The sequence below is a fragment of the Pseudophryne corroboree genome, chromosome 3, assembly GCF_028390025.1.
Source record: "Pseudophryne corroboree isolate aPseCor3 chromosome 3, aPseCor3.hap2, whole genome shotgun sequence".
NCBI classification, from domain to species: domain Eukaryota; kingdom Metazoa; phylum Chordata; class Amphibia; order Anura; family Myobatrachidae; genus Pseudophryne; species Pseudophryne corroboree.
In genome coordinates, this window is record NC_086446.1 from 50616792 (window position 1) to 50639736 (window position 22945).

At 48.1% G+C, this 22945-nt stretch overlaps 1 protein-coding gene and 1 non-coding gene across 4 annotated transcripts in view; both read right to left on the minus strand.

Moving 5' to 3' along the window:
* Positions 1 to 22945, minus strand: part of LOC135057475 (nucleolar RNA helicase 2-like) — a 198162-nt gene that overhangs the window by 48356 nt on the left and 126861 nt on the right. For all 3 annotated transcript variants that reach the window (XM_063963359.1, XM_063963358.1, XM_063963360.1), the window contains 2 exons: positions 16466 to 16519; positions 16310 to 16381 (listed from right to left, as the gene is read on the minus strand). In XM_063963359.1, the coding sequence (XP_063819429.1) occupies positions 16310 to 16381; positions 16466 to 16519 (126 nt within the window). The remainder of the gene's footprint in view (positions 1 to 16309; positions 16382 to 16465; positions 16520 to 22945) is intronic.
* Positions 11266 to 11385, minus strand: LOC134899883 (U5 spliceosomal RNA). The gene has a single exon (XR_010173432.1). It is a non-coding gene; the product is annotated as a U5 spliceosomal RNA (small nuclear RNA).

The following is a 22945-nucleotide window of genomic DNA, read 5'->3' on the forward strand; positions in this document are numbered from 1 at the left end:
GCCTTTTCGCTGATGATGTTCTACTATTTGTAACCGAACCCACAGAGTCCCTTCCCCACTTACATTCTTTATTGGATGATTATAGTAGAGCCCCTTACTACAAGCTTAATACTTCAAAAACGGATGCCCTGCCAATTAATCTCTCTGATTCTCTTGCTACCCTTCAATCAAAATACCCTTATAACTGGCAAACTTCGTCCCTCAATTATTTAGGTGTTTCCATATTCCCTAGTATAGAGACAGTATTGGAGGAAAACCTCAATCCCCTTCTTGCCTCACTCACACTTTTAACCAGATCCTGGGCGCTATATGATATATCTTGGCTTGGACGCCTAGCTGCATTCAAGATGTCCCTCCTTCCCAAACTGATGTACCTCTTCCGTACAATACCCTACTCCTTCCCTAACCGGTACCTTGATAAACTTTCGCCCATTATGGTAAAATATATATGGGCAGCACGGGCCCCTAAGATAGCTCGCTCACGGATGGTTTTACCCAAGACTTTAGGAGGACTGGCGATGCCAGATCTTACACTTTACCATGAGGCGTGTACATTAGCACATGTAAGGATGTTTGGGGTTGCTGGATTAGAACTGGGATGGGCTTGTCTGGAGAGAGAAGCTTGTACAGCTTACCCGTTGGGGGACATACTACATACCCCTAAGAGTCTCCGACCATCTTCTTTACCAACACTTCCCTCTACTCGTGCATCACTGCGAACATGGGACAAATTAGCGGCGAAACTGACTGCTACACCACCCACCATTACATCCATTTCTCTTCGTGCCCTGATGAAAGTAATTCCAAATTTGACTATATCTCGATGGCATATATATGGCCTCTCTACATTGAGTGATCTGTTAGACGGTTCAGTAATGATACCTTTCCCCATCCTGCAATCTAAATTTTCCTTACCTGACTCCTCACGACTGAGTTATTACCAAATTAGTCATTGGTGGAGCTCGCTTCCTGTTGTCACCAGAGATGTTCATCCATATACTCATCGGGTTTACGCCAGGCTGAATGTGACTGACTCTAAGGGCGAAATATCCTTTTGGTACAACACTCTCATAGCTTTATTGCCCAACCCTAAAGTCAAGGCACAGATTAAGTGGGAGGAGAATTTGGGCCTCGGACTGTCTGATTCCCAATGGAGCATCGTCTATATGTCTTCACATACTATGTCTAAGTGTCTCAACCACACTGAGATGCACACAAAGTTACTGAACAGACTATATCTCACCCCGGATAGACTCCATATGTTCTGGCCCTCATGCTCAAAATTTTGTTGGCGGCAATGTGGGGAAGTAGGCGATATATTTCACATTTTTTGGTCCTGTCCTCTACTGGTCTCCTTTTGGGCGGCTGTATTTGATTTAATTAATAACGTCCTTCATATGTCTCTAAGCCCCTCCCCTACCATAGCGTTGCTTCATTTGATGCCGGATACCCTATCCTCCTGACACAAATATGTATTAGGTCACATTCTTATAACGTCAAAAACAGCTCTGGCGCAAAATTGGAAGCAGTCCACATTGCCTCATATTTCAAAGGTTATTAAAAAAATGTAATACCATTGTGAGATGGAAACGCAGTTTGTGGCAATATCTCTTCACACCCCTGCGAAGCAACCAGACTGGTCATTATGGCAGGAGTATGGAGTAAGTAGAGCCCAGTCCCAAACCTTACAGACCGCTTCTAGTCCTGGTTCCAGCCTGTTCCCCTTAAATGAACCGGACGTGCCCCTTAGCCTCAGTTCATAAATGATTTGATCTCTTTATGCTCCTATATGTTAGTGAACTTATATGCAAATACCATATTCAACTTAGATGCATTGTACTTCTGATATTATGGATGTTTCCCCCCTTATAAATGTCTAACAATCCCCCCCCCCCCTTTCTTTCTGTATCCTATTCCTTTTTGTTGTTGTTGTTGATTGAAATAATAAAAAATAATTGATGGTAAAAAAAAAAAAAAAAACCTGATGCGGCAGCCAGATCTGAATGTGGAGGTACGCATCCTTGATATCCAGTGATACCAGGAATTCCCCCTCTTCCAGACGTGATATCACCGCCCTGAGAGACTCCATCTTGAACTTGAACTCCTTTAGAAAGGGGTTCAATGATTTTAGGTTCAGAATGGGCCTGACCGAACCATCCGGTTTCGGTACCACGAAAAAGTTCGAATAGTAACCTTTGGTCAGCATGTGAGGTGGCACTGGCACAATGACCTGTGCCTCCACCAGCTTTTGGACAGCGTCTTGAAGCACTGTGATGTCCTCCAACAGAGTTGGTAAGCCCGACTTGAAAAAACGATGAGGAGGGAGACTTTGAAATTCCAGCCTGTATCCCTGAGACACAATATCTACTATCCAGGGATCCAGGCCGGACGATACCCAGACATGACAGAAATGTCTGAGTCTCGCGCCCACAGGCCCCACCACCGGGCCCTGCAGTCCACCATCATGCGGAGGACTTTGGTGTACATGAAGCAGGCTTTTGTTCCTGGGAACCTGCAGCGGTAGGTTTCTTGGACATAACCTGACCTCCCCTAAAGAAGGTATTGGATGATCTGGCCTTTCTAGGCTTGATAGGCCGAAAGGACTGCTGCACAGCTGAGGAGAAGGATTTCTTCGGAGCAAGTGCTGCTGAGGGAAGAAACGGAGACTTACCTGCTGTGGCGGTGGATATCCACGCGTCAAGAGCTTCCCCAAAGAGAGCCTGACCTGTATAGGGTAGCGACTCCACGCTTCTTCTGGATTCCGCGTCAGCCGACCACTGGCGCAGCCACAGTCCCCGACGAGCTGAAACAGACATGGAAGAAATTCCAGCAGCCATGGAACCCAGGTCTTTCATGGATTCTACCATAAAACCTGCAGAATCATGTATGCTGCGTAAATATAATGCAACGTCATCCCTATCCATCGTATCCCAATCCTCAAGCAAGGTAGCCGACCACTTCACTATTGCCTTTGCAATCCATGCATTAGCAATAGTGGGACGTAATATGGCCCCTGAAGCAGTGTACATTGATTTAAGCATGTTATCAATATTCCTATCTGCCGGCTCCTTCAAGGCGGTAGATCCCGGAACAGGTAAAACCACCTTTTTTGAGAGTCTGGATACAGATTTTTGAGAGTCTGGATACAGATGCGTCAACAATCGGTGGGTTTTCCCACTTTTTCCTATCCTCTTTAGGGAAAGGAAAAGCCACCAGAACCCTCTTAGGGATCTGAAATTTCTTTTCAGGGTTAACCCATGCTTTTTCCAAAAATAGCATTCAGCTCCTTTGACGCAGGGAAGGTTAGCGAGGCTTTTTTATTTTCAGTGAAAAAAGCCTCCTCAACCAGCTCAGGTGTGGTATCATTAACATTTAACACATCCCTGATAGCCTCTATCAACAATTGCACCCCCCTTGCAAGAGATGCGGACCCCCGCAACACATCCCCATCACCATCTGTAGTGTCAGAATCGGTATCCATGTCGTCTTGTGTGACATGCACAAGCGCACGTTTGTGGGGGTATATAGCGGGGCGTCCTGAGGTACCAGACACAGGCCATACTGCCATAGAGCTCTGTAATACCTGGGTTGCAGATTCATTACTAGCAACCCTGTCAGAAATCTGAGAAAATAAGATTTTACTTACCGGTAAATCTATTTCTCGTAGTCCGTAGAGGATGCTAGGACTCCGTAAGGACCATGGGGAATAGACGGGCTCCGCAGGAGATAGGGCACTTTAAGAAAGCTTTGGATTCTGGGTGTGCACTGGCTCCTCCCTCTATGCCCCTCCTCCAGACCTCAGTTAGGGAAACTGTGCCCAGAGGAGATGGACAGTACGAGGAAGGATTTTTGTAAATCTAAGGGCGAGATTCATACCAGCCACACCAATCACACCGTATAACTTAAGATAAACTTACCCAGTTAACAGTATGAACAACAACATAGCCACGGTATCACCGAAAACTATAACATAACCCTTATGTAAGCAATAACTATATACAAGTCATGCAGAAGAAGTCCGCACTTGGGACGGGCGCCCAGCATCCTCTACGGACTACGAGAAATAGATTTACCGGTAAGTAAAATCTTATTTTCTCTAACGTCCTTGAGGATGCTGGGACTCCGTAAGGACCATGGGGATTATACCAAAGCTCCCAAACGGGCGGGAGAGTGCGGATGACTCTGCAGCACCGATTGAGCAAACAGGAGGTCCTCCTCAGCCAGGGTATCAAACTTATAGAACTTTGCAAAGGTGTTTGTCCCCGACAAAGTAGCTGCTCGGCACAACTGTAATGCCGAGACCCCTCGGGCAGCCGCCCAAGAAGAGCCCACTTTCCTAGTGAAGTGGGCCTTAACCGATTTCGGTAACGGCAATCCAGCCGTAGAATGCGCCTGCTGAATCGTGTTACAGATCCAGCGAGCAATAATCTGCTTTGAAGCAGGGGCGCCAACCTTGTTGGCCGCATACAGAACAAACAAAGCTTCAGTCTTCCTGATAAGAGCCGTTCTGGTCACATAAATCTTCAAAGCCCTGACTACATCCAGGGACTCGGAATCCTCTAAGTCCCTTGTAGCCACAGGCACGACAATAGGTTGGTTCACATGAAAAGATGAGACCACTTTTGGCAGAAAGTGAGGACAAGTCCTCAACTCTGCCCTATCCACGTGAAAAACCAAGTATGGGCTTCTATGCGATAAAGCCGCCAATTCTGAACACGTCTCGCCGAAGCTAACGCCAACAACATGACCACTTTCCACGTGAGGTATTTCAACTCCACAGTTTTAAGTGGTTCAAACCAAGGTGACTTGAGGAAACGTAACACCACGTTAAGATCCCAAGGCGCCACCGGAGGCACAAAGGGAGGCTGAATATGCAGCATCCCCTTCACAAAAGTCTGTACCTCAGGAAGAGAGGCTAATTCTCTTTGAAAGAAAATGGATAAGGCCGAAATCTGAACCTTTATGGACCCTAATTTCAGGCCCAAGGTCACTCCTGTTTGAAGGAAGTGAAGTAGACGGCCCAAATGGAACTACTCCGTAGGAGCAGCTCTGGCCTCACACCAAGAAACATATTTCCGCCATATACGGTGATAATGTTTCAACATCACGTCTTTCCTAGCCTTGATCAGGGTAGGAATGACTTCCTCCGGAATTCCTTTTTCCGCTAGGATCCGGCGTTCAACCGCAATGCCGTCAAACGCAGCCGCGGTAAGTCTTGGAACAGACAGGGCCCCTGCTGCAGCAGGTCCTGCCTTAGAGGAAGAGGCCACGGATCTTCTGTGATCAACTCTTGCAGCTCCGGATACCAAGTCCTCCGTGGCCAATCTGGAACAATGAGGATTGTTCTGACCCTGCTTATTCTTACAATTCTCAACACCTTGGGTATGAGAGGAAGAGGAGGAAACACATAGACCGATCTGAACACCCAAGGTGTCACCAGAGCGTCTACCGCTACCGCCTGAGGGTCCCTTGACCTGGCGCAATACCGCTTTAGCTTTTTGTTGAGATGGGACACCATCATGTCTATTTGAGGCAGGCCCCACCGATCCGCGATCTGTGCAAAGACTTCTTGATGAAGTCCCCACTCCCCCGGATGCAGGTCGTGCCTGCTGAGGAAGTCCGCTTCCCAGTTGTCCACCCCCGGGATGAACACCGCTGACAGCGCGCTTACATGGCCTTCCGCCCAGCGTAGAATCCTGGTTGCTTCTGCCATGGCCACTCTGCTCCTTGTTCCGCCTTGGCGGTTTATATGAGCCACTGCCGTGACATTGTCTGACTGAATCAGAACCGGTCTTCTCCGAAGTAAGTTCTCTGCTTGACGCAGGGCGTTGTATATGGCCCTCAACTCCAGTACGTTGATGTGGAGACAAGTCTCCAGGCTTGACCAGAGACCTTGGAAATTTCTTCCCAGTGCCACTGCTCCCCAGCCTCGGAGGCTTGCGTCCGTGGTCACCAGGACCCAGTCCTGAATGCCGAACCTGCGACCCTCTAGAAGGTGAGCACTGTTCAGCCACCACAGGAGAGATACCCTGGTCCTGGGAGACAGGGTGATCCTTTGATGCATTTGTAAATGGGACCCGGACCACTTGTCCAAGAGGTCCCATTGAAAAGTCCTCGCATGGAATCTGCCGAAAGGGATGGCCTCGTATGAAGCCACCATCTTCCCCAGGACCCGCGTGCACTGATGCACTGAAACCTTCTTTGGTTTCAATAGGTTCCTGACCATGGTCATGAGTTCCTGAACCTTTTCGATCGGAAGAAAAACCTTTTTCTGGTCTGTGTCTAGGATCAGGCCCAGAAAGGTCAGACGCGTTGTAGGAACTAGCTGGGACTTCGGTATATTGAGAATCCAGACGTGTAGCTGCAACGTCTTCATGGACAGAGATACGCTGTCCAGCAACTTCTCCCGAGATCTCGCCTTTATTAGGAGATCGTCCAAGTATGGGATAATTGTGACCCCCTGCCTGCGCAGGAGCACCATAATTTCCGCCATTACCTTGGTGAAAACCCTCGGGGCCGGCAACGTCTGAAATTGGTAGTGACAGTCCTGCACTGCAAATCTCAGGAACGCCTGATGGGGGGGGGGGGGGGGGGGGGGGAGAATATTGGAACATGAGGGTATGCATCCTTTATGTCCAGGGACACCATCCAATCCCCCCCCTCCAGGCTGGCGATGACCGCCCGGAGTGATTCCATTTTGAACTTGAACCTTTTCAAGTACAAGTTCAGAGATTTCAGGTTTAAAATGGGCCTGACCGAACCGTCCGGTTTCGGGACCACAAACAGGGTTGAATAATATCCCTTTCCCTGCTGGAGATGAGGAACTGTGACAATCACCTGTTGAACATACAATTTTTGGATTGCTGTCAACACTGACTCCTTCTCTGACGGGAAAGTCGGCAGAGCCGATTTGAAAAACCGGCGAGGAGGCAAGTCTTCGAATTCTAGCCTGTATCCCTGAGCAACAATCTCTACTGCCCAGGGATCCACCTGCGATTGAACCCAGACATGGCTGAAAAACCGAAGACGAGCTCCCACCAGATCTGCCTCCCCCCGGGAAGCCCCAGCGTCATGCGGTGGACTTTGTAGACGCAGGGAAGGACTTCTGCTCTTGGGAACTAGCTGTGTGCAGCTTCTTTCCCCTGCCTTTTCCTCTGGTAACAAAGGATGATCCCCGCACCTTCTTGTTTTTATTGGAACGAAAGGACTGCATTTGATAATGAGGTGCCTTCTTAGTATGCTGCGGGGGGACATAAGGTAAGAAATTCGACTTACCAGCCGTAGCGACAAGGTCCGAGAGGCCCTCTCCAAACAACTCCTCCCCCTTGTACGGCAAGGACTCCATGTGCCGCTTAGAATCGGCATCTCCCGTCCACTGCCGGGTCCACAGGAGTCGCCTAGCAGAAATAGACATAGCATTTATTCTGGAGCTTAATAAACAAATGCCTCTCTGAGCATCTCTCATATACAAGGCAGCATCTCTGATATACTCTATGGTCATTTGCATGGCATCCCTATCTAAGGTGTCAATCTCCGCAGATAAGGAATCTGCCCATGCCACAACCGCACTACAAACCCAGGCCGACGGCATAGCCGGTCTAGCAATAGTACTGGAGTGAGTGTAAATGTGCTTCTAGGTAATTTCCTGCCTGCGATCAGCCGGTTCCTTGAGGGAAGCCGTATCCTGAGAAGGCAGGGCCACCTTTTTGGCCAAGCGTGTCAGCGCCTTGTCCACCTTTGGTGAAGATTCCCAGCGTATCCTATCAGTTTGTGGAAAAGGATACGCCATAAGAATCCTTTTGGGAACTTGTGGTCTCCTATCTGGAGAGTCCCAAGCCTTTTCGCACAATTCACTTAATTCAAATGATGATGGAAAAGTGACTTCAGGCTTTTTCTCTTTATACATGTGTACCCTCGTGTCAGGGACAGGGGGTTCCTCAGTAATATGCAAAACCTCTTTAATGGCCATAATCATGTACCGAATACCTTTTGCCACCTTCGGCTGTAATTTTGCATCTTCATAGTCGACACTAGAGTCAGAATCTGTGTCGGTATCTGTGTCATCGATCTGGGATATGGTGCGCTTCTGAGACCCCGACGGGCCTGGTGCCACAGGGACAGGCATGGACTGGGTACCTGACTGATCCCTAGCTTCTGCCTTGTCTAACCTTTTATGCAATAGATTGACATTTGCATTCAAGACATTCAGCGTTGCCGACGGCGACCTGACATTCAAGCACTCCCCCTCCACAGTAAGCGAGCCTTCCTCGTCAAACATGTCGACACACGCGTACCGACACACTTCACACACACAGGGAACCCCTTTTCTGAAGACAGTATCCCTGTCAAGGCCCTTTGGAGAGACAGAGAGAGAGTATGCCAGCACACACCCCAGCGCAACAACCCTGGAGACCAACACAAAATGTTTTTCCCCAGCAGCGCTGTGTAATATGTAAACCGCCAATTATGTGCCCCCCCCTCTCTTTTAAGCACCCTTTCACCGTGTGTAAGCAGGGGAGAATCCGGGGAGCTTCCTCTCAGCAGTGCTGTGGAGAGAAAATGGTGCTGGTGAGTGCTGAGGGAGAAGCCCCGCCCCCTCAGCGGCGGGCTTCTGTCCAGCTCAAACTTAGTAAAATATGGCGGGGCTCTTTTATATACATGTACAGAGCCCATCTGTACATGTATATAGTCTTTTTGCCATGCAGAGGTTTATATTGCTGCCCAGGGCGCCCCCCCCCCCCCCTGCACCCTTACAGTGACCGGAGTGTGTGAGATGTATGGGAGCAATGACGCACAGCTGCAGTGCTGTGCGTTACCTCAGTGAAGCTGAAGGCTTCTGCCGCCTGAGACGTCTTCTGACTTCTGGCTCTGTGAGGAGAACGGCGGCGCGGCTCCGGGGGTGGACGCCAAGTAAGAACCTGCGTTCACCCCCTCTGGAGCTAATGGCGTCCAGTAGCTGAGGAAGCAGAGCCTATCTTTGACAAGAAGGTCTGCTCCTCTCTCCTCAGTCCCTCGATGCAGGGAGCCTGTTGCCAGCAGTGCTCCCTGTGAAAAAGTAGTAAAAAATAGGATTTTGGTACTTACCAGGTAAATCCTTTTCTTTGAATCCATAGGGGGCACTGGAGTACTCTTGGGATATGGACGGGCGTAGCCGAACAAAGGCACTGAATATTCAAATTTAGGACTCTCCCCCCCTCCATATCCCCAAGTACCTCAGTGTACTGTGCCAGTGTTTTTTACTGAGCGAACAGGATATAGAGAGGATTGACAATGGAGAATTCCTATAACATAACAGACAACCACAAAGTTGACCTGTAACCTTATTGTCAACTAAACAGTTGACACCTTAACCGATAGAACTTTATAATTTGAACCAATCGGTGAAAATGTGTTACCATAAGCTCCTTTGAGCTTAACACCACCCAAGTAAAATTTGTTTACTAAGCTCCCTTGAGCTTAAAACAACCCAGGTAAAACTGCTCTGGGTGGGCGTCCAGTGCCCCCTATGGATTCAAAGAAAAGGATTTACCTGGTAAGTACCAAAATCCTATTTTCTTTATCATCCACTAGGGGTCACTGGAGTACTCTTGGGACGTACCAAAGCTTCCCTCGTGGGCGGGAGAGCTGTTTGATACTTGTAACAGTAGGCAGGCCAAAGCTGAATGCTGATGGCGCCACCATTCATAACGTGTAAACGTGCACAAACGTGGTGCACTGAAGGCTATGTAGCCGCGTCATAGACGCTCCACGACCCGCTGGGTCTGACATTCCCACAGAACCTGTGGGATGAACTATTACTGACGTAGGCGATTGTAACTTAGCCTTAAAGTAAGCCTGACTTGTAGTCATTATTATCCAACTGGATAATGTCTGCTGAGAAACTGGCTAACCCCAGTTTGCAGTATTATATAGAACAAACAACGTATTTATATCACGTAATGTAGACGTTCGGTACATATATAAACGCGTAATGCGTGTACCACATTCAGAATTCTAGAATGTGCTGTCCCCACAGGAACCACTATTGGTATATTGATGTGAAGAATACGAAAGCGGATTTCGTCCGAAGATCTGCTTTGTCATGAGAAAACTTAAATACGGTGGCTTGGAATACAAGGCACCCAAATATGAAAACAAAACCCTTGCCGAAGCACCCTTGCCGAAGGCAAGGCTAGAAGAAAAATGTTTTCCAAAGTAAGAAACTTAATTCTCATTTGTTGTAAAGGTTCAAAAAATATGAAACTTAATTCCCCTTTGTTGAAAAGGTTCCAAAATATGAAAACTGTAATAAATCTGAACCCAACCTCAAATCGCCTGGCGCTGTAGGTGGGATAAATAGAGTCTGAACTTTGGTGACACCTTGTAGAAAGATGTTTACAGACGCAAATAGAGGCAAACGTCTTTGAAAATACGTTTACCACACAGATACCTGCACTGTTAGTGCAGATGAACGCAGTTTTCCATCCCATCCCGTTTACTTGAAGTATGATGTTGGAAACTTCCGAGGTTTACAACCTATGTAAGCACACGAAATTTTTTAATAATGAGCTGCCTTAAGCGGCTTACTATTTCGTTACATGGTTGGTATAACCGATACTGTAATGCTCTATTTTCTAAGAGGGCGGTTTGAACCCTCACCCCGTCAACCGCAGCTGCGGTACACAGATAATAGGTATACAGATAATAGGTATATAGGTAACTATGGATAAAAGAACGTTCCCTGATGTAACAGGTTGGACGTATTATGAGAGGGCTAAGATCGTGTGCAAGTATTCCTTGAAAATTCGAGAAGCAAACTTCTCCGAAACCCATGAGCTACCACCAGTATGACTGTGACGAACTGTCTTCTGATCCGTTTTGGCAACGGAGAGAGAAGCGGAAAATGGTGGAGCCAGATACACGATGCTGAATGACCCCATGAATGTGAGAGATTTCACCGCCACTGCCCTTGTGAACTGTTTTGTACACCTACTGAGCTTTTGTAATTGTGGCGAGATGCCATCATGTATACTTGAGGACAACCCCCTTCTGTGGACTCACATATGAAACACCTCTGGATTTAATGTCCAGTTTTCAAGATCCAAATCCTGACGGGTGAGATCATCTGTCTAACAGATGTCCACTCACTGATTGATCTCTTGACATTTTCACCTAATGGCGTTCTGAGCCATTGAAGATTTGAGTGACCTGCTGCATTGCCATGCGGCTTCTTGGTTCTCACTGGTTGTTGTGTATACAACTGGCGTTGCTTTGTTTGACTGCTTAAGGCCAGCGTGATCTAGGCATGAAAAAACAAAATTACATGAAACTCACGGTTGTTTCTCTCCACGGAAATCTTTAGTAAAAAGCGAAAGATGTATTCGTTCTGAAGAGAAACCAGAGTCTATGCCTGGTCAGACTGAAAGCGAATCATTTATTGCATTGTAAAATGCACAGAGTTCTAGGACATTTATCGACAGCAATCTGTCGTGTTTTAGAACCTTTGAGTTGATTTTAACTACAAATCCTGACTCTCTGTGACTGTCGTCCAGAGTATAAGCACCCTTGTCCCTCTGTGGAAAACGCGAGTGAATGGTGGCGAACTAAATTGAAAACACATCTTTATTCTTAATAGATGAATACACCAATGTACCGCTAGAGTGCGTGTACTTTTGTTCTTGCTGGTGTAGTAGGTAAAAGTCTTTGACTTACCATATTTATAATCTTACCTAGGAATTGACATCGTTTAGACAGACTTAGATGCGATTGTTTTCGAACTTGATCTGCTACCGCAGTATACTTTAGTAGCGCAAGTTAGAAGAACTTTGTTGATACATAGTTCTTATGTGAGATGAGCTATGATCCCAACATCACTTTGGTAAATACCGGAAGCGATAAGCAACGGTAGAAATGAAATGGGTAATGGTTGTGGCGATTTGCAAACGCTAGAACCTGTGATGAAGAAACCGGACTGGGTAAATACGCATTGTGAATTTCAAATGCAATTATGCAATTTTGTGGCTGCAAAAAGCAAATACTAACTACAGAAAATCCATTTTCTAACTGTAGTAAATGACTTGCTGATTGATACTGCAACGGAGCTGTTTGGTTTTGCTCAAACAGAGGGGAATAAGTAACTCTGACTCTGTTGGCGTACTATTGGCTGGTTTATAAACCAGCAAAGACTAAATGACATATTGCCAAACCGTTCGACAGAATCAGTTTTGTACTTTAAGCTGTAAATAGCTGAGACATATATGAGTTGAAGTCATGAAATCTCGCAAAAGTAACATGTAAAGACGCGCTTCCACAATTATAAAAGAGGTCATCAAACCACTGGCTTGCTGACTGTGACGTCCCTTCGTTACAAAGCGTGACTGTTTGTTATAAAGGGTTAAAATGCCGTTACAAGTATATTATTTTAGGAGCAAACAAGCTCTGGCCTTGTCGCGCTTAACTAGCGACAATGAAAATAACCGGCGTTAGCAGAAGCTTAACAGATATACTCTGCAGCTTCTTTTAACAGTGATCGTCATGGTTTCATACATAGATTCTAGTGACCCAACTGTATCTTGGGTTTTTGTAATGTTTGACAGAAACGCATCTTCCAATGGTGGATCGCGTCCTTTTGGAAACGATTATGTATGGTTGTCCAAAACCCCGCACTATTCGGTGTGAGATTTGACATAGAATCGTGCATTAAATTATAAGACCAGTGACATAAACCCTTTGGTATCCAAAGGGAAATTGGCCCTTTGTAAAGACTGTCTTTTGTTAGAGCTGGCAGAGTCATTTCGAGACTCCGATTACCGCTCTTTTAATTTGAAATGCCAATGTTAACATAGGTTTCTTAAAAAAAATAATTAAATATTTTTAGTCTGCACTAGAGCCTTATTCGCTATGTAGACAGACATCATAATCGGCAACAGACAGACACTTGCACGACTTAATGAAGTTATTATATGGCATATATATATATATATATATATATAAATATGTTATTGCTGAACAGCATATTTATCTCTACGGAAATCTTTAGGAAACTAAAGTGTTCTTTATGTGAAAAGTAGTTCACATGGCATATGAAACCCGAACCAAATTCCTACTAACACCCCAGCGCCTTCTGGTGGCTTAAAGATGTAGGGCAGGAATGTTCTAGCATTATCCTGAACTAAAAATTCCCACTAACACCCCTGCGCCTCCTTGTGGAGTAGAGGTGTATGGCCGGAACGTTCTGGAATTATAACTGGAAACACAGCAATGATTAAAATGGCCGCCATGCCATGTTTTCACATAAAATCACCGTACAGGTTATTTGCTGCAGTTTTAATATATAGGCTTAATAGCCTATTATACAGATTATACAATGATAACACAGGTGTAGGATACAGTAAAAATACATGAATTTAGTTATCCATTACACTGCCTGCAGTTAATGTTATTATCTTGCAGCCTTAACAGAAAATAACAGAAAACATGGTTAAACGTGGAATAGATTATGCCACTGATAGCCTATTGCAAACCAAAGCCTCATATATATATTATATATATAAATTGCTTAAACATATAATCACAGTTTATACTGATATCAGACACAGTTCTGGCAGCAAAAATCTTCATTATATATTATATATATAACATGTATAATCACAGTTCTGTGATATTATAGCCCCTGACACTGTATAAAAATCGCTTTGCTGCTTGTGTCTATTTTTAACCCATGCAGCCTTTGCTGCTGCTATGGGCATTACTTCCCCTCCCCCATCCCCATGTTACCTGCAGCGTACGGGTATCGGGTGCAGGGAGAGGAGGAGAACGCTGTATATAGCGCCGGGGAGCCGTCCGGAAGAGCGGGCGGCGGCGGGCCTTCCAACAATAGTACCCAGTTTCTGTGTCCGGCATCAGCATGCGGTGACTGGAAGAGCGGCCGGCGTCCGTGAGTGACGTGCGGCCACTCGTTAACACACGGGAGACTCTCGGCGGCGCCTCTGTATTGGTGCCGGTCCATCAGCGCAGTGAGAGCGGCCGGCGTCTGAGTGACGTGCGGCCGCTCTTTAGCACACGGTAAAGTCTCGGCAGCGTGCACAGTGAGAGCGGCCGGCGTCTGAGTGACGTGCGGCCGCTCTGTAGGGTAGTTAAGCAGGAACCCTTCAGCGGCGTGCTTAGCGGCGGGTACAGTGAGAGCGGCCGGCGGCTGAGTGACGTGCGGCCGCTCTGTAGGGTAGTTAAGCAGGACCCCTTCAGCGGCGTTACAGTATAACATCACACACAGTAGGGCGGCAGCGTGCGCTGACCGCCCTGACACCCATACCTTGTGCCGTTTTCATCCTGGCTGTGACGAGCTTCTCTCTGCAAGCTCTGTTTTAGCCTCCAGCTTCTCTTGTGACGGGCTTTCTGTAAGCTCCTTGCAGCTGTAGCTCTTCCAGCTCTTTGTCTCATCCTGGCTGTGCCGGAGCTTCTTTCTGTAAGCTCCGTTCAGCTTGCAGGAGACAGTGGCTGCCTGTGGCTGTGAGGGTGCTCTTTGTGAGGACCGACACGCCATTCGCTGCCCGTGCAGCGGCACTATCCCGGACCCATGTTTTTCCAGAAACTGGGAAGGGATGTGCTAAGAATCCAAGTGTGGTTATACCACAAGCCTATGTTCGTGCTGTGAGCACCGAAAAAACACTGGCACAGTACACTGAGGTACTTGGGGATATGGAGGGGGGGAGAGTCCTAAATTTGAATATTCAGTGCCTTTGTTCGGCTACGCCCGTCCATATCCCAAGAGTACTCCAGTGACCCCTAGTGGATGATAAAGAAAGTAGAAAGAAAAATCCAAACAAAAATGCTTTCTAGGCAGAGAACTCAGGAAGCTCCCTGCAGTGCACCCATCTTGCTCTGGGCACAGTGTAAAAACTGAGTTCTGGAGGAGGGGCATAGAGGGAGGAGCCAGCGCACACCCAGAATCCAAAGCTTTCTTAAAGTGCCCTATCTCCTGCGTAGCCCGTCTATTCCCCATGGTCCTTACGGAGTCCCAGCATCCTCAAGGACGTTAGAGAAATCCAAGTTTTGATAGAGGAAAACCACTCCGGTTCCCTTGCTGGTATCTGTGCTAAACCAGTGCTACCCTGATTACATGGAATGGGATCATCCTGGGAGGATAAATCCTCTGCAGCATATGACACAGTGTCCCTGGACATAGCTAAAGGAGACCACCAAACACCACACACACACACACACACACACACACACACACACACACACACACACACGTGGGGGAAGACAGTTCCCCCCCCCCGAAGAATGGCAAGAGAGAGACAGAGATTGGAGCCAACCCAACACACAGCGCTTTCTAGCAAAGGGAGACTCTTTGTTAGCGCTGACTGTGCTCCTTAATAGGATACACAGTCTAATTACAGCCCCTCCCTCCCTTCTACAACCCCCTAGAACCGTGTACAGTAAGCTGGAGTTGCTGTGGAGGGACCTGTTCTTCCTCCCAGTGCTGTGCAGGCAGGAAAATGGCACTGGAACGCTGCTGGGTCTGCACTGAGGAGAAGCTCCACCCCCTTAATGTCTTCCCGCTCTTCAGATGCTTATACTGGCCTGAGGACTTTTGCTGGCTGAGATCCGTGGACCCCGACAGGCTTGCTGACCAGTGTGGGGGGTAAGCGCTGGCCCAGGGCGCCCCTCACAGCGCCGCACTATGTGCCTCTGGTACCTTCGAGGAGCACAGTTGATACTGCGCTCCCTCCCCGCTGCCGCCATCTTCACCCCCCCCCCCCCCCCCCTTCCTAGGGGGGTCGGTGACTCACTCACCACTTCTTCAGCTCTGTAAGGGGTTGGCGGCATGCTGCTGGTGCGAGCGGTTCCCCTCTGGCGGAGACCGATCAGACCCCTCTAGAGCTCAGTGTCCAGTCAGCAGAGTAAGTGGCTCAGATCCCGCAGGGCGGACACTGCTCCCCCCCTTAGTCCCACGCTGCAGAGAGGCTGTTGCCAACAGCCTCCTGTAAAAAAATAAACTCTAAAATAAAACGTTACTAGAAAAGCTCAGGAGAGCTCCCCTAGCTGTGATCGGCTCCTCCGGGCACATTTTCTAAACTGAGTCTGATAGGAGGGGCATAGAGGGAGGAGGCAGCCCACACTCTCAAACTCTTAAAAAAGTGCCAATGGCTCCTGGTGGACCAGTCTATACCCCATGGTACTAATGTGGACCCCAGCATCCTCTAGGACGTAAGAGAAATTACGCAGTGCTGACATAACATCATTAATATTATTTAAATATTCGGGTTATTTGCATCTCTAAGCAACCTGGTTTATTATAAAATAGACATTCATATGTTGATCTCACGTTCTTCCAAGACAGCCGCAGACGCATCTTCCTTAATGGGACGTCTTTTGTCAATTTCCTTATCTTCAGTGCCTGTTTAATACAGCATTGATTTTATGATTAACATAGTTGTTTTTTTTTATCTTTTATCTTCACCTTTTTATCTTCTTTTTCTACCTTTTCTCTTCATCGTTTTCTTGGCTCCGGCTGGCGGCACATCACTGCCCGAAGCTTATAAAAAGTGAAACAACATTGTTATTTTTACTACAGTTGCACAGTTTATACCCTTCAAATTTACGGAATACATTTCTTATCTTTATATTTACTAATTTTATTTTCTATTAAGCTGTCTTAGCCACAAATAAAAATCCTAAAATATGGTAATTTATATGATAATGTAATATTACATGAAGACTCCCAATTGGAAACAGACATACAAGGGGGTTATTTATCAAAGCTTGGCAAGAGATAAAATTGTGAGTGATAAAGTACTAACCAATCAGCTTCTAATTTACATGTTACAGGCTGTGTTTGACAAATGACAGCTAGAAGCTGATCTTGTTTAAATACCAATGCATTCCCCCACCTTGTCACACTCAACCTGGAATAGAACATCCCTTTAATTACTTGCCTGGCATGGTCGCATCAGATGCAACCAAGCCAGGCTGGGCATTCCCTGAGATGGTCGCATCCCGGTCGACCAGTCAGAAACGCTGATCACTGCTGGCCACAGTGATAGGAGCAGTCCTGCGGCACCTCCCCACCCGGCGGAAGCCCTCTCTCCTTCTATCCAGATCATGCATCAGTGAAAGCAAGAAGCGCAACCCTGTCCTCTCTCCCTTTGACACCTCTGACACGGCAGCCCTGCTCTTCGTTCCGCCTTGTCGGTTTATGTAGGCCACTGTGGTCACGTTGTCCGACTGCACCTGAACAGCCCGATCCTGTAGAAGGTGTGCTGCTTGCAGAAGGCCGTTGTACACGGCTCTTAGCTCCAGAATGTTTAACGGGAGAAGGGGTTCTTGATCCGACCACCGTCCTTGGAAGGTTTCCCCTTGAGCGACTGCTCCCCACCCTCTTAGACTTGCATCCGTGGTTAGTGAACTCTGAACCTTCGGCCTTCCAGAAGGTGAGGAAGTTGTATCCATCAGAGGAGCGAAATCCTGGCTTTTGGAGACAGACGGATCCTCTGGTGCATGTGTAGGTGAGATCCCGACCACTGGTCCAAGAGATCCAGCTGAAAGGATCGAGCATGAAACCTTCTGTATTGTAGAGCCTCGTAGGAGGCAACCATCTTCCCCAGAAGGCGGATGCACTGATGAACTGAGACCCGGGTAGGCTTTAAGACATCCCGGACCATTGATTGAATAACCCATGCTTTCTCCAGCTGCAGAAACACCCTCTGCACTTCCGTGTCTAGGATCATTCCCAGGAAAGACCGCCTCCTTGTCGGCTCCAGATGAGACTTCGGAAGGTTCAGGATCCAACCGTGCTATTTGAGCAGATGTGTCGTGAGAGCAATGGATCGCAACAATTTCTCCCTGGACGACGCCTTGATCAGGAGATCGTCCAGATACAGGATTATGTTCACCCCTTGCTTGCGCAGGAGAACCATCATCTCCGCCATCACCCTGGTGAAGACCCTCAGTGCTGTGGAGAGGCCAAATGGCAGCGCCTGAAACTGATAGTGATCGTCCAACAGTGCAAACCGGAGATATGTCTAATGCGGAGACCAGATGGGAATGTGGAGGTACGCATCCTTGATGTCCAGGGACACCAGGAACTCCCCCTCTGTCAGACCTAAGATGACAGCTCTCAGAGACTCCATCTTGAATTTGAACTCTGTGAGAAAGGGGTTCCAAGATTTTAAGTTCAGAATTGGCCGTACCGAACCATCCGGCTTTGGTACCACGAAAAGGTTCGAATAGCAACCTTTGTTCCACTGATGAGGTGGAACTGGAACTATAACCCTGGACACCACCAATTTTTGGATAGCTTCCAGAAGAATTGTTCTGTCCGCCAGCAGAGCTAGCAAGCCTGACTTGAAGAAACGGTGAGGCGGGAGATCTTGAAACTCCAGCCTGTACCCTCTGGACACTATATCCAGTACCCAGGGGTCAAGTCCTGACGACACCCAGACGTGGCTGAAATGCCGGAGTCTTGCCCCCACCTGACCCTCCTCCAGGCCTAGCTGTCCACCGTCATGCGTAGGACTTTGGGGCATCAGAAGCGGGCTTCTGGTTCTGGGAGCCAGCGGGAGCAGCCTTCTTTCCTTTAGCACGACCACCTCTGAAGAAAGTGGTCGAAGGCTTGTTCTTTCTAGGCCTCGTGGGCCGAAAGGACTGTGACGTGGCTGGTGTAAAAGGCTTCTGCGTAGCCGGTGCAGCTGAGGGGAGAAAAGGAGACTTACCCACTGTAGCCGTGGCAATCCACGCATCTAGCGCTTCCCCAACGAGAGCCTGACCTGTATAAGGTAGACCTCCACACTTTCCTGGATTCCGCGTCCACAGACCATTGGCGCAGCCAGAGACCCCTGCGAGCCGAGACAGACATGGAGGAGATCCCCGCAGCCATGGAGCCCAGGTCCTTCATGGAATCTACCAGGAACCCTGCAGAATCCTGAATATTACGTAAAAGTAAATCAACGTCACCTCTATCCATCGTAGTCATGTCCTCCTGCAGAGTGATTGACCACCTGGCAATAGATTTTGCAATCCAAGCACAGGCTATAGTATATGGATTTTAGCGTAGCATCCACCTTTCGATCTGCCGGGTCTTTCAACGCGGTGGATCCCGGGACTGGCAGCACCACCTGTTTTGACAGCCTAGAGACAGAGGCGTCGACTATCGGCGGGGACTCACATTTTTTCATATCTTCCTCTGGGAAGGGAAAAGCAACCAAGACCCTCTTAGGGATCTGGAATTTCTTTTCCGGATTTTCCCAGGCTTTTTCAAATCAGGATTTTGGTACTTACCGATAAATCCCTTTCTCCGATTCCACAGGGGCCACTGGAGTGCAGATACAATGGGGAAATAGTAGGCAGTAACTAGGAGCTGGCACTTTAAATTTATTACCATGTGACTAGCTCCTCCCCTACCATGTCCCCCCTCCAAGACAGTCTAGTGAAAACTGTGCCCGAGGAGAGCTGGAAAAGACCAACGTTAAAGTAGAGGAGGTTCGCTAAGTCAACTAAAACAAGATAATAGGAAAAAAACACGCAGGCACACAGTGACCTGCAACCCGATAAGCGTAGAAGGACGAAACAGCGCTGGGTGGGCGTCCAGTGGCCCCTGTGGAATCGGAGAAAGGGATTTATCGGTAAGTACCAAAATCCTGATTTCTCCTTCATCCACTAGGGGCCACTGGAGAGCAGATACAATGGGACGTCCCAGAGCTACCAAAACGGGAGGGAGAGCGCGGAGAGTCCTGCAAAACCGCTCGGCCAACCCGTGACACAGAGGCCGCAAAAATGTAAAATCCGTAAAACGTGATAAACATATGATGTCCCGACTAAGCGGCATTGCAACATAAAGCAGTCATGAAAACCCTGTGGGCGGCAGCCCCCGAAGGTCCCCCAGAGCGCGTGGAGTGCGCCGAAATGGAAAACGGAGGCTCTCGAGCAACCATCAAATAAGACTGTCTGATGGTCAGACGTATCCAATAGCCCAACGTCTGTTGGGACCCCGGCCATTTAGGACGGGAGCAACGCACAGAACAAAGAAGAAATAAATTGGAGAAAAGACCTCTGTAGAGAGAGTCGGTGAGCCCTGACAACATCCAAAGAGGGCCGAAAACACAAGTGTCAGATTTATATGAAAAGCGGACATCACCCCAGGAAGAAACGACAGCTGAGTATGAAGCTCAGCCGTAACCTTAATCGAAAGGGGGGCTGCCAGTAGAGTACGCCCTGCAAGAGATCCCGAACTTCCGGCAGCCAGGCTAATTTCCTTTGGAAAAGAACCGAAAAAGGAGAGACCTGGGTCAGGTCAAACTAGTCGAAGCGCAGCCGAGCAAACCACCAGGAGAAACCAAAGGTGGCGGCTAAATGAAAAAACCCTCATTATCCACACCAGGCCACATAAAGTTTCCAAAAGCGGCAAAAGTGAGACGAGGTAACCGACTTCCAAAATCAGGGCCCAGTAGGTATCACCGAACTAGGGGACTCCTGCCTTCTGAGAAGGTCTCGTGAACAGCCACGCCGTTAAACGAAACCTGTGTAAGACTGCAGGGTGGATCTTCAAGTCATGCGCGGCCAAACTGGAGTTACAGGGAAGACTAGCGCGCATTCTCCCTTTATGTGTTGCCGAAAGAGAGGTAGAAACAGAAAAGGAGGAAAGATAGACTAACCAGAACTTCCAAGGAGCCGTGAGGGCATCCCCGGCTACTGCCGCCAGAGCTCACGTCCGAGAGTAGTAAATGGTTGAAGAGTCAGTCGGAGCACCATGAGGTCGATCCGAGTTCTCTGCCAACAGCGGACCAGCTGACAAAACTCCGGGGAATGTCCACTCACCCGGGTGCCTGACCTGGCGGCTTGACCTGGAATGAAGATTGTCGTCCTCTGTTCAGAGGAGAATGTAGGCGACCTCTCTCAGTGCCGCAACTTGGCTGCAAAGAGAAAGGAACTGGTCCCGAGGAAGGAAAAATCCTCTGATGGACCGAGGTGAGAACCGTCCCTAAACACATAAAAACAGTACAAGGAGCATAAATGGGACCTGGGTCGAATCAGGAAATCTTGGATCCTCCGGATATTCAGAAGCAACCTAATCTGCAGAGTGGGTTTCCAGCAGTAGATTGTCCAGTTAGGGAACAAACGTCACTCCCTGCCTTTGAAGTAGGATGGCCCTTCATGAACACGGTGGGAGCGGAAGAGAGACCGAACGGAAAGGTCTAACAGTAGAAATGAGTATCCTGTACTACGAACTGGAGAAAAGCTCAATGAGGAAGCCCAGTGGAAACCAGTAAACAGGCATCCCTGATGACTAAGGACGCCTAAAACCCCTTTTTTCTTCCAATTAGCAATCACAGACCGAAAGAATTCTAAATTCAGAATAGGCCTGGCCGAGCCATCTGGCTACGGCACGGGAAAAAACAAAGGCCTGAGCAAAAGCTCCAATTCCAATGATGTGCGGAAACAGGACCCTTGCGGTTTGAAGCATCTGGAACGCCTCCTACAGGACGACTCTCTTGTCGTCGTAAACCGGCAGACCCGTGGTGAGGGACCCCTGAGGCGATGGGACTCCGAAATCGAGTGTGTAATCGCCTGTGATGAGAAACCTAGCCCAAGCGTACCCAGGCCTCCCAGAAAAACCACAGACATGTGCCCACCCTGGGATCTCCAAGGTGGGAGGGAGGTCTGACCTGCGGTGGTTGTGTTGGAGGACCTACAATCAGACTGGCCGAGGATGCTGAACCTCTGCCTCTTACTCTGAGATCCCTTGGTGACGGAGATAAAGCCCCTGTCATGGATTCGAAACCTGGAAAGGGCACGGAAAGATCTAAAGGCAAGACCGGTATAGGTCCGTCTTGGAGCTGGAGCAGCAGTAGGGGAAAGAAAAGTGGACTTACCCCCAATGGCCTGAGACATCCAGGCAGGAAGAACCTTCCCGACCAGGCCCGTAATGAACCTGCTGCCCATTAGGATTCAATATCCACCTGTCACTGTCGCCTCCCCAAAGGTCGTCGGGTTAAGACACCCCAAGCGGAAATTCAGGCTCCGAGTATACAGACGTCCTTGGAGGCCTCAAAAGAATATAAAGAAGAAACGAGACTCTGACCTGCCCAAGGTATCAGCTGATCCTGATGCAAACCATCCGGTAACCTAGAGGACAATTGTTCCACAACCTACCTGCTCCGGACAAGGTAGAATCCCTGCTGCCGCATATTTCTCTCAGATGGCTCCCTTAGCAAGGTTGCCCCAGGAAACAGCAGCTTGGACCGGCGATACATCGAGGGGTATACCCTTGGAGAGGTCCGATATCGTTTCCTGCTATCTGCGGGGAAAGGATAGGAAAACAAACATTGTTTGATACCTGAAATTGTGCATTCGGATGTCTTCAGGCCGCCGACCGGAGCATATCCAGCTCATCCGAAACTGGACAAGTTGCTGTCATTTCTTCATTTGCGCCGAACTCCGCGGTACATGAAGTGGCCGACTCCGTTACCTGCAGCACCAGATGAACTGCTGTACAATGCACCTCAATATCCTGAGATACTGTATCAGTCATCAATATCCTGGACCTCTCTCGCCTCCTCCAAGAGAGGCCTCTCATCCACAGAGTCATGTAACCTGGAGGTTAGCAACCTCCTTTTAGAAACCTGGAGAGGAAAAATACATACTTTGGCTTCCAATAAAAATGTAGCTTCTAATGTGAGTAGCCAGACATCTTCTACAGTACTCCCTGCATGTCTGTGACATGACCCATCTATAAATACAAAAGTGTATTTAACTACCTCAGGTTCACTGTAGGTGTGTGTGTATATATGTGTCGGTGTATGTATGTATATATGTATGTATGTATGTATACTGTTTGAACAGCTCGGCTTATGCAGGTAAGGTCGCTGTTAACCAGAGACCTTGTACGTTATTTTTGGGGCGTGGGAGGAAGTACATACAAACTCCACACTGGGTGGGAATCAAACCCAGGACCCCTGCGCTGTGA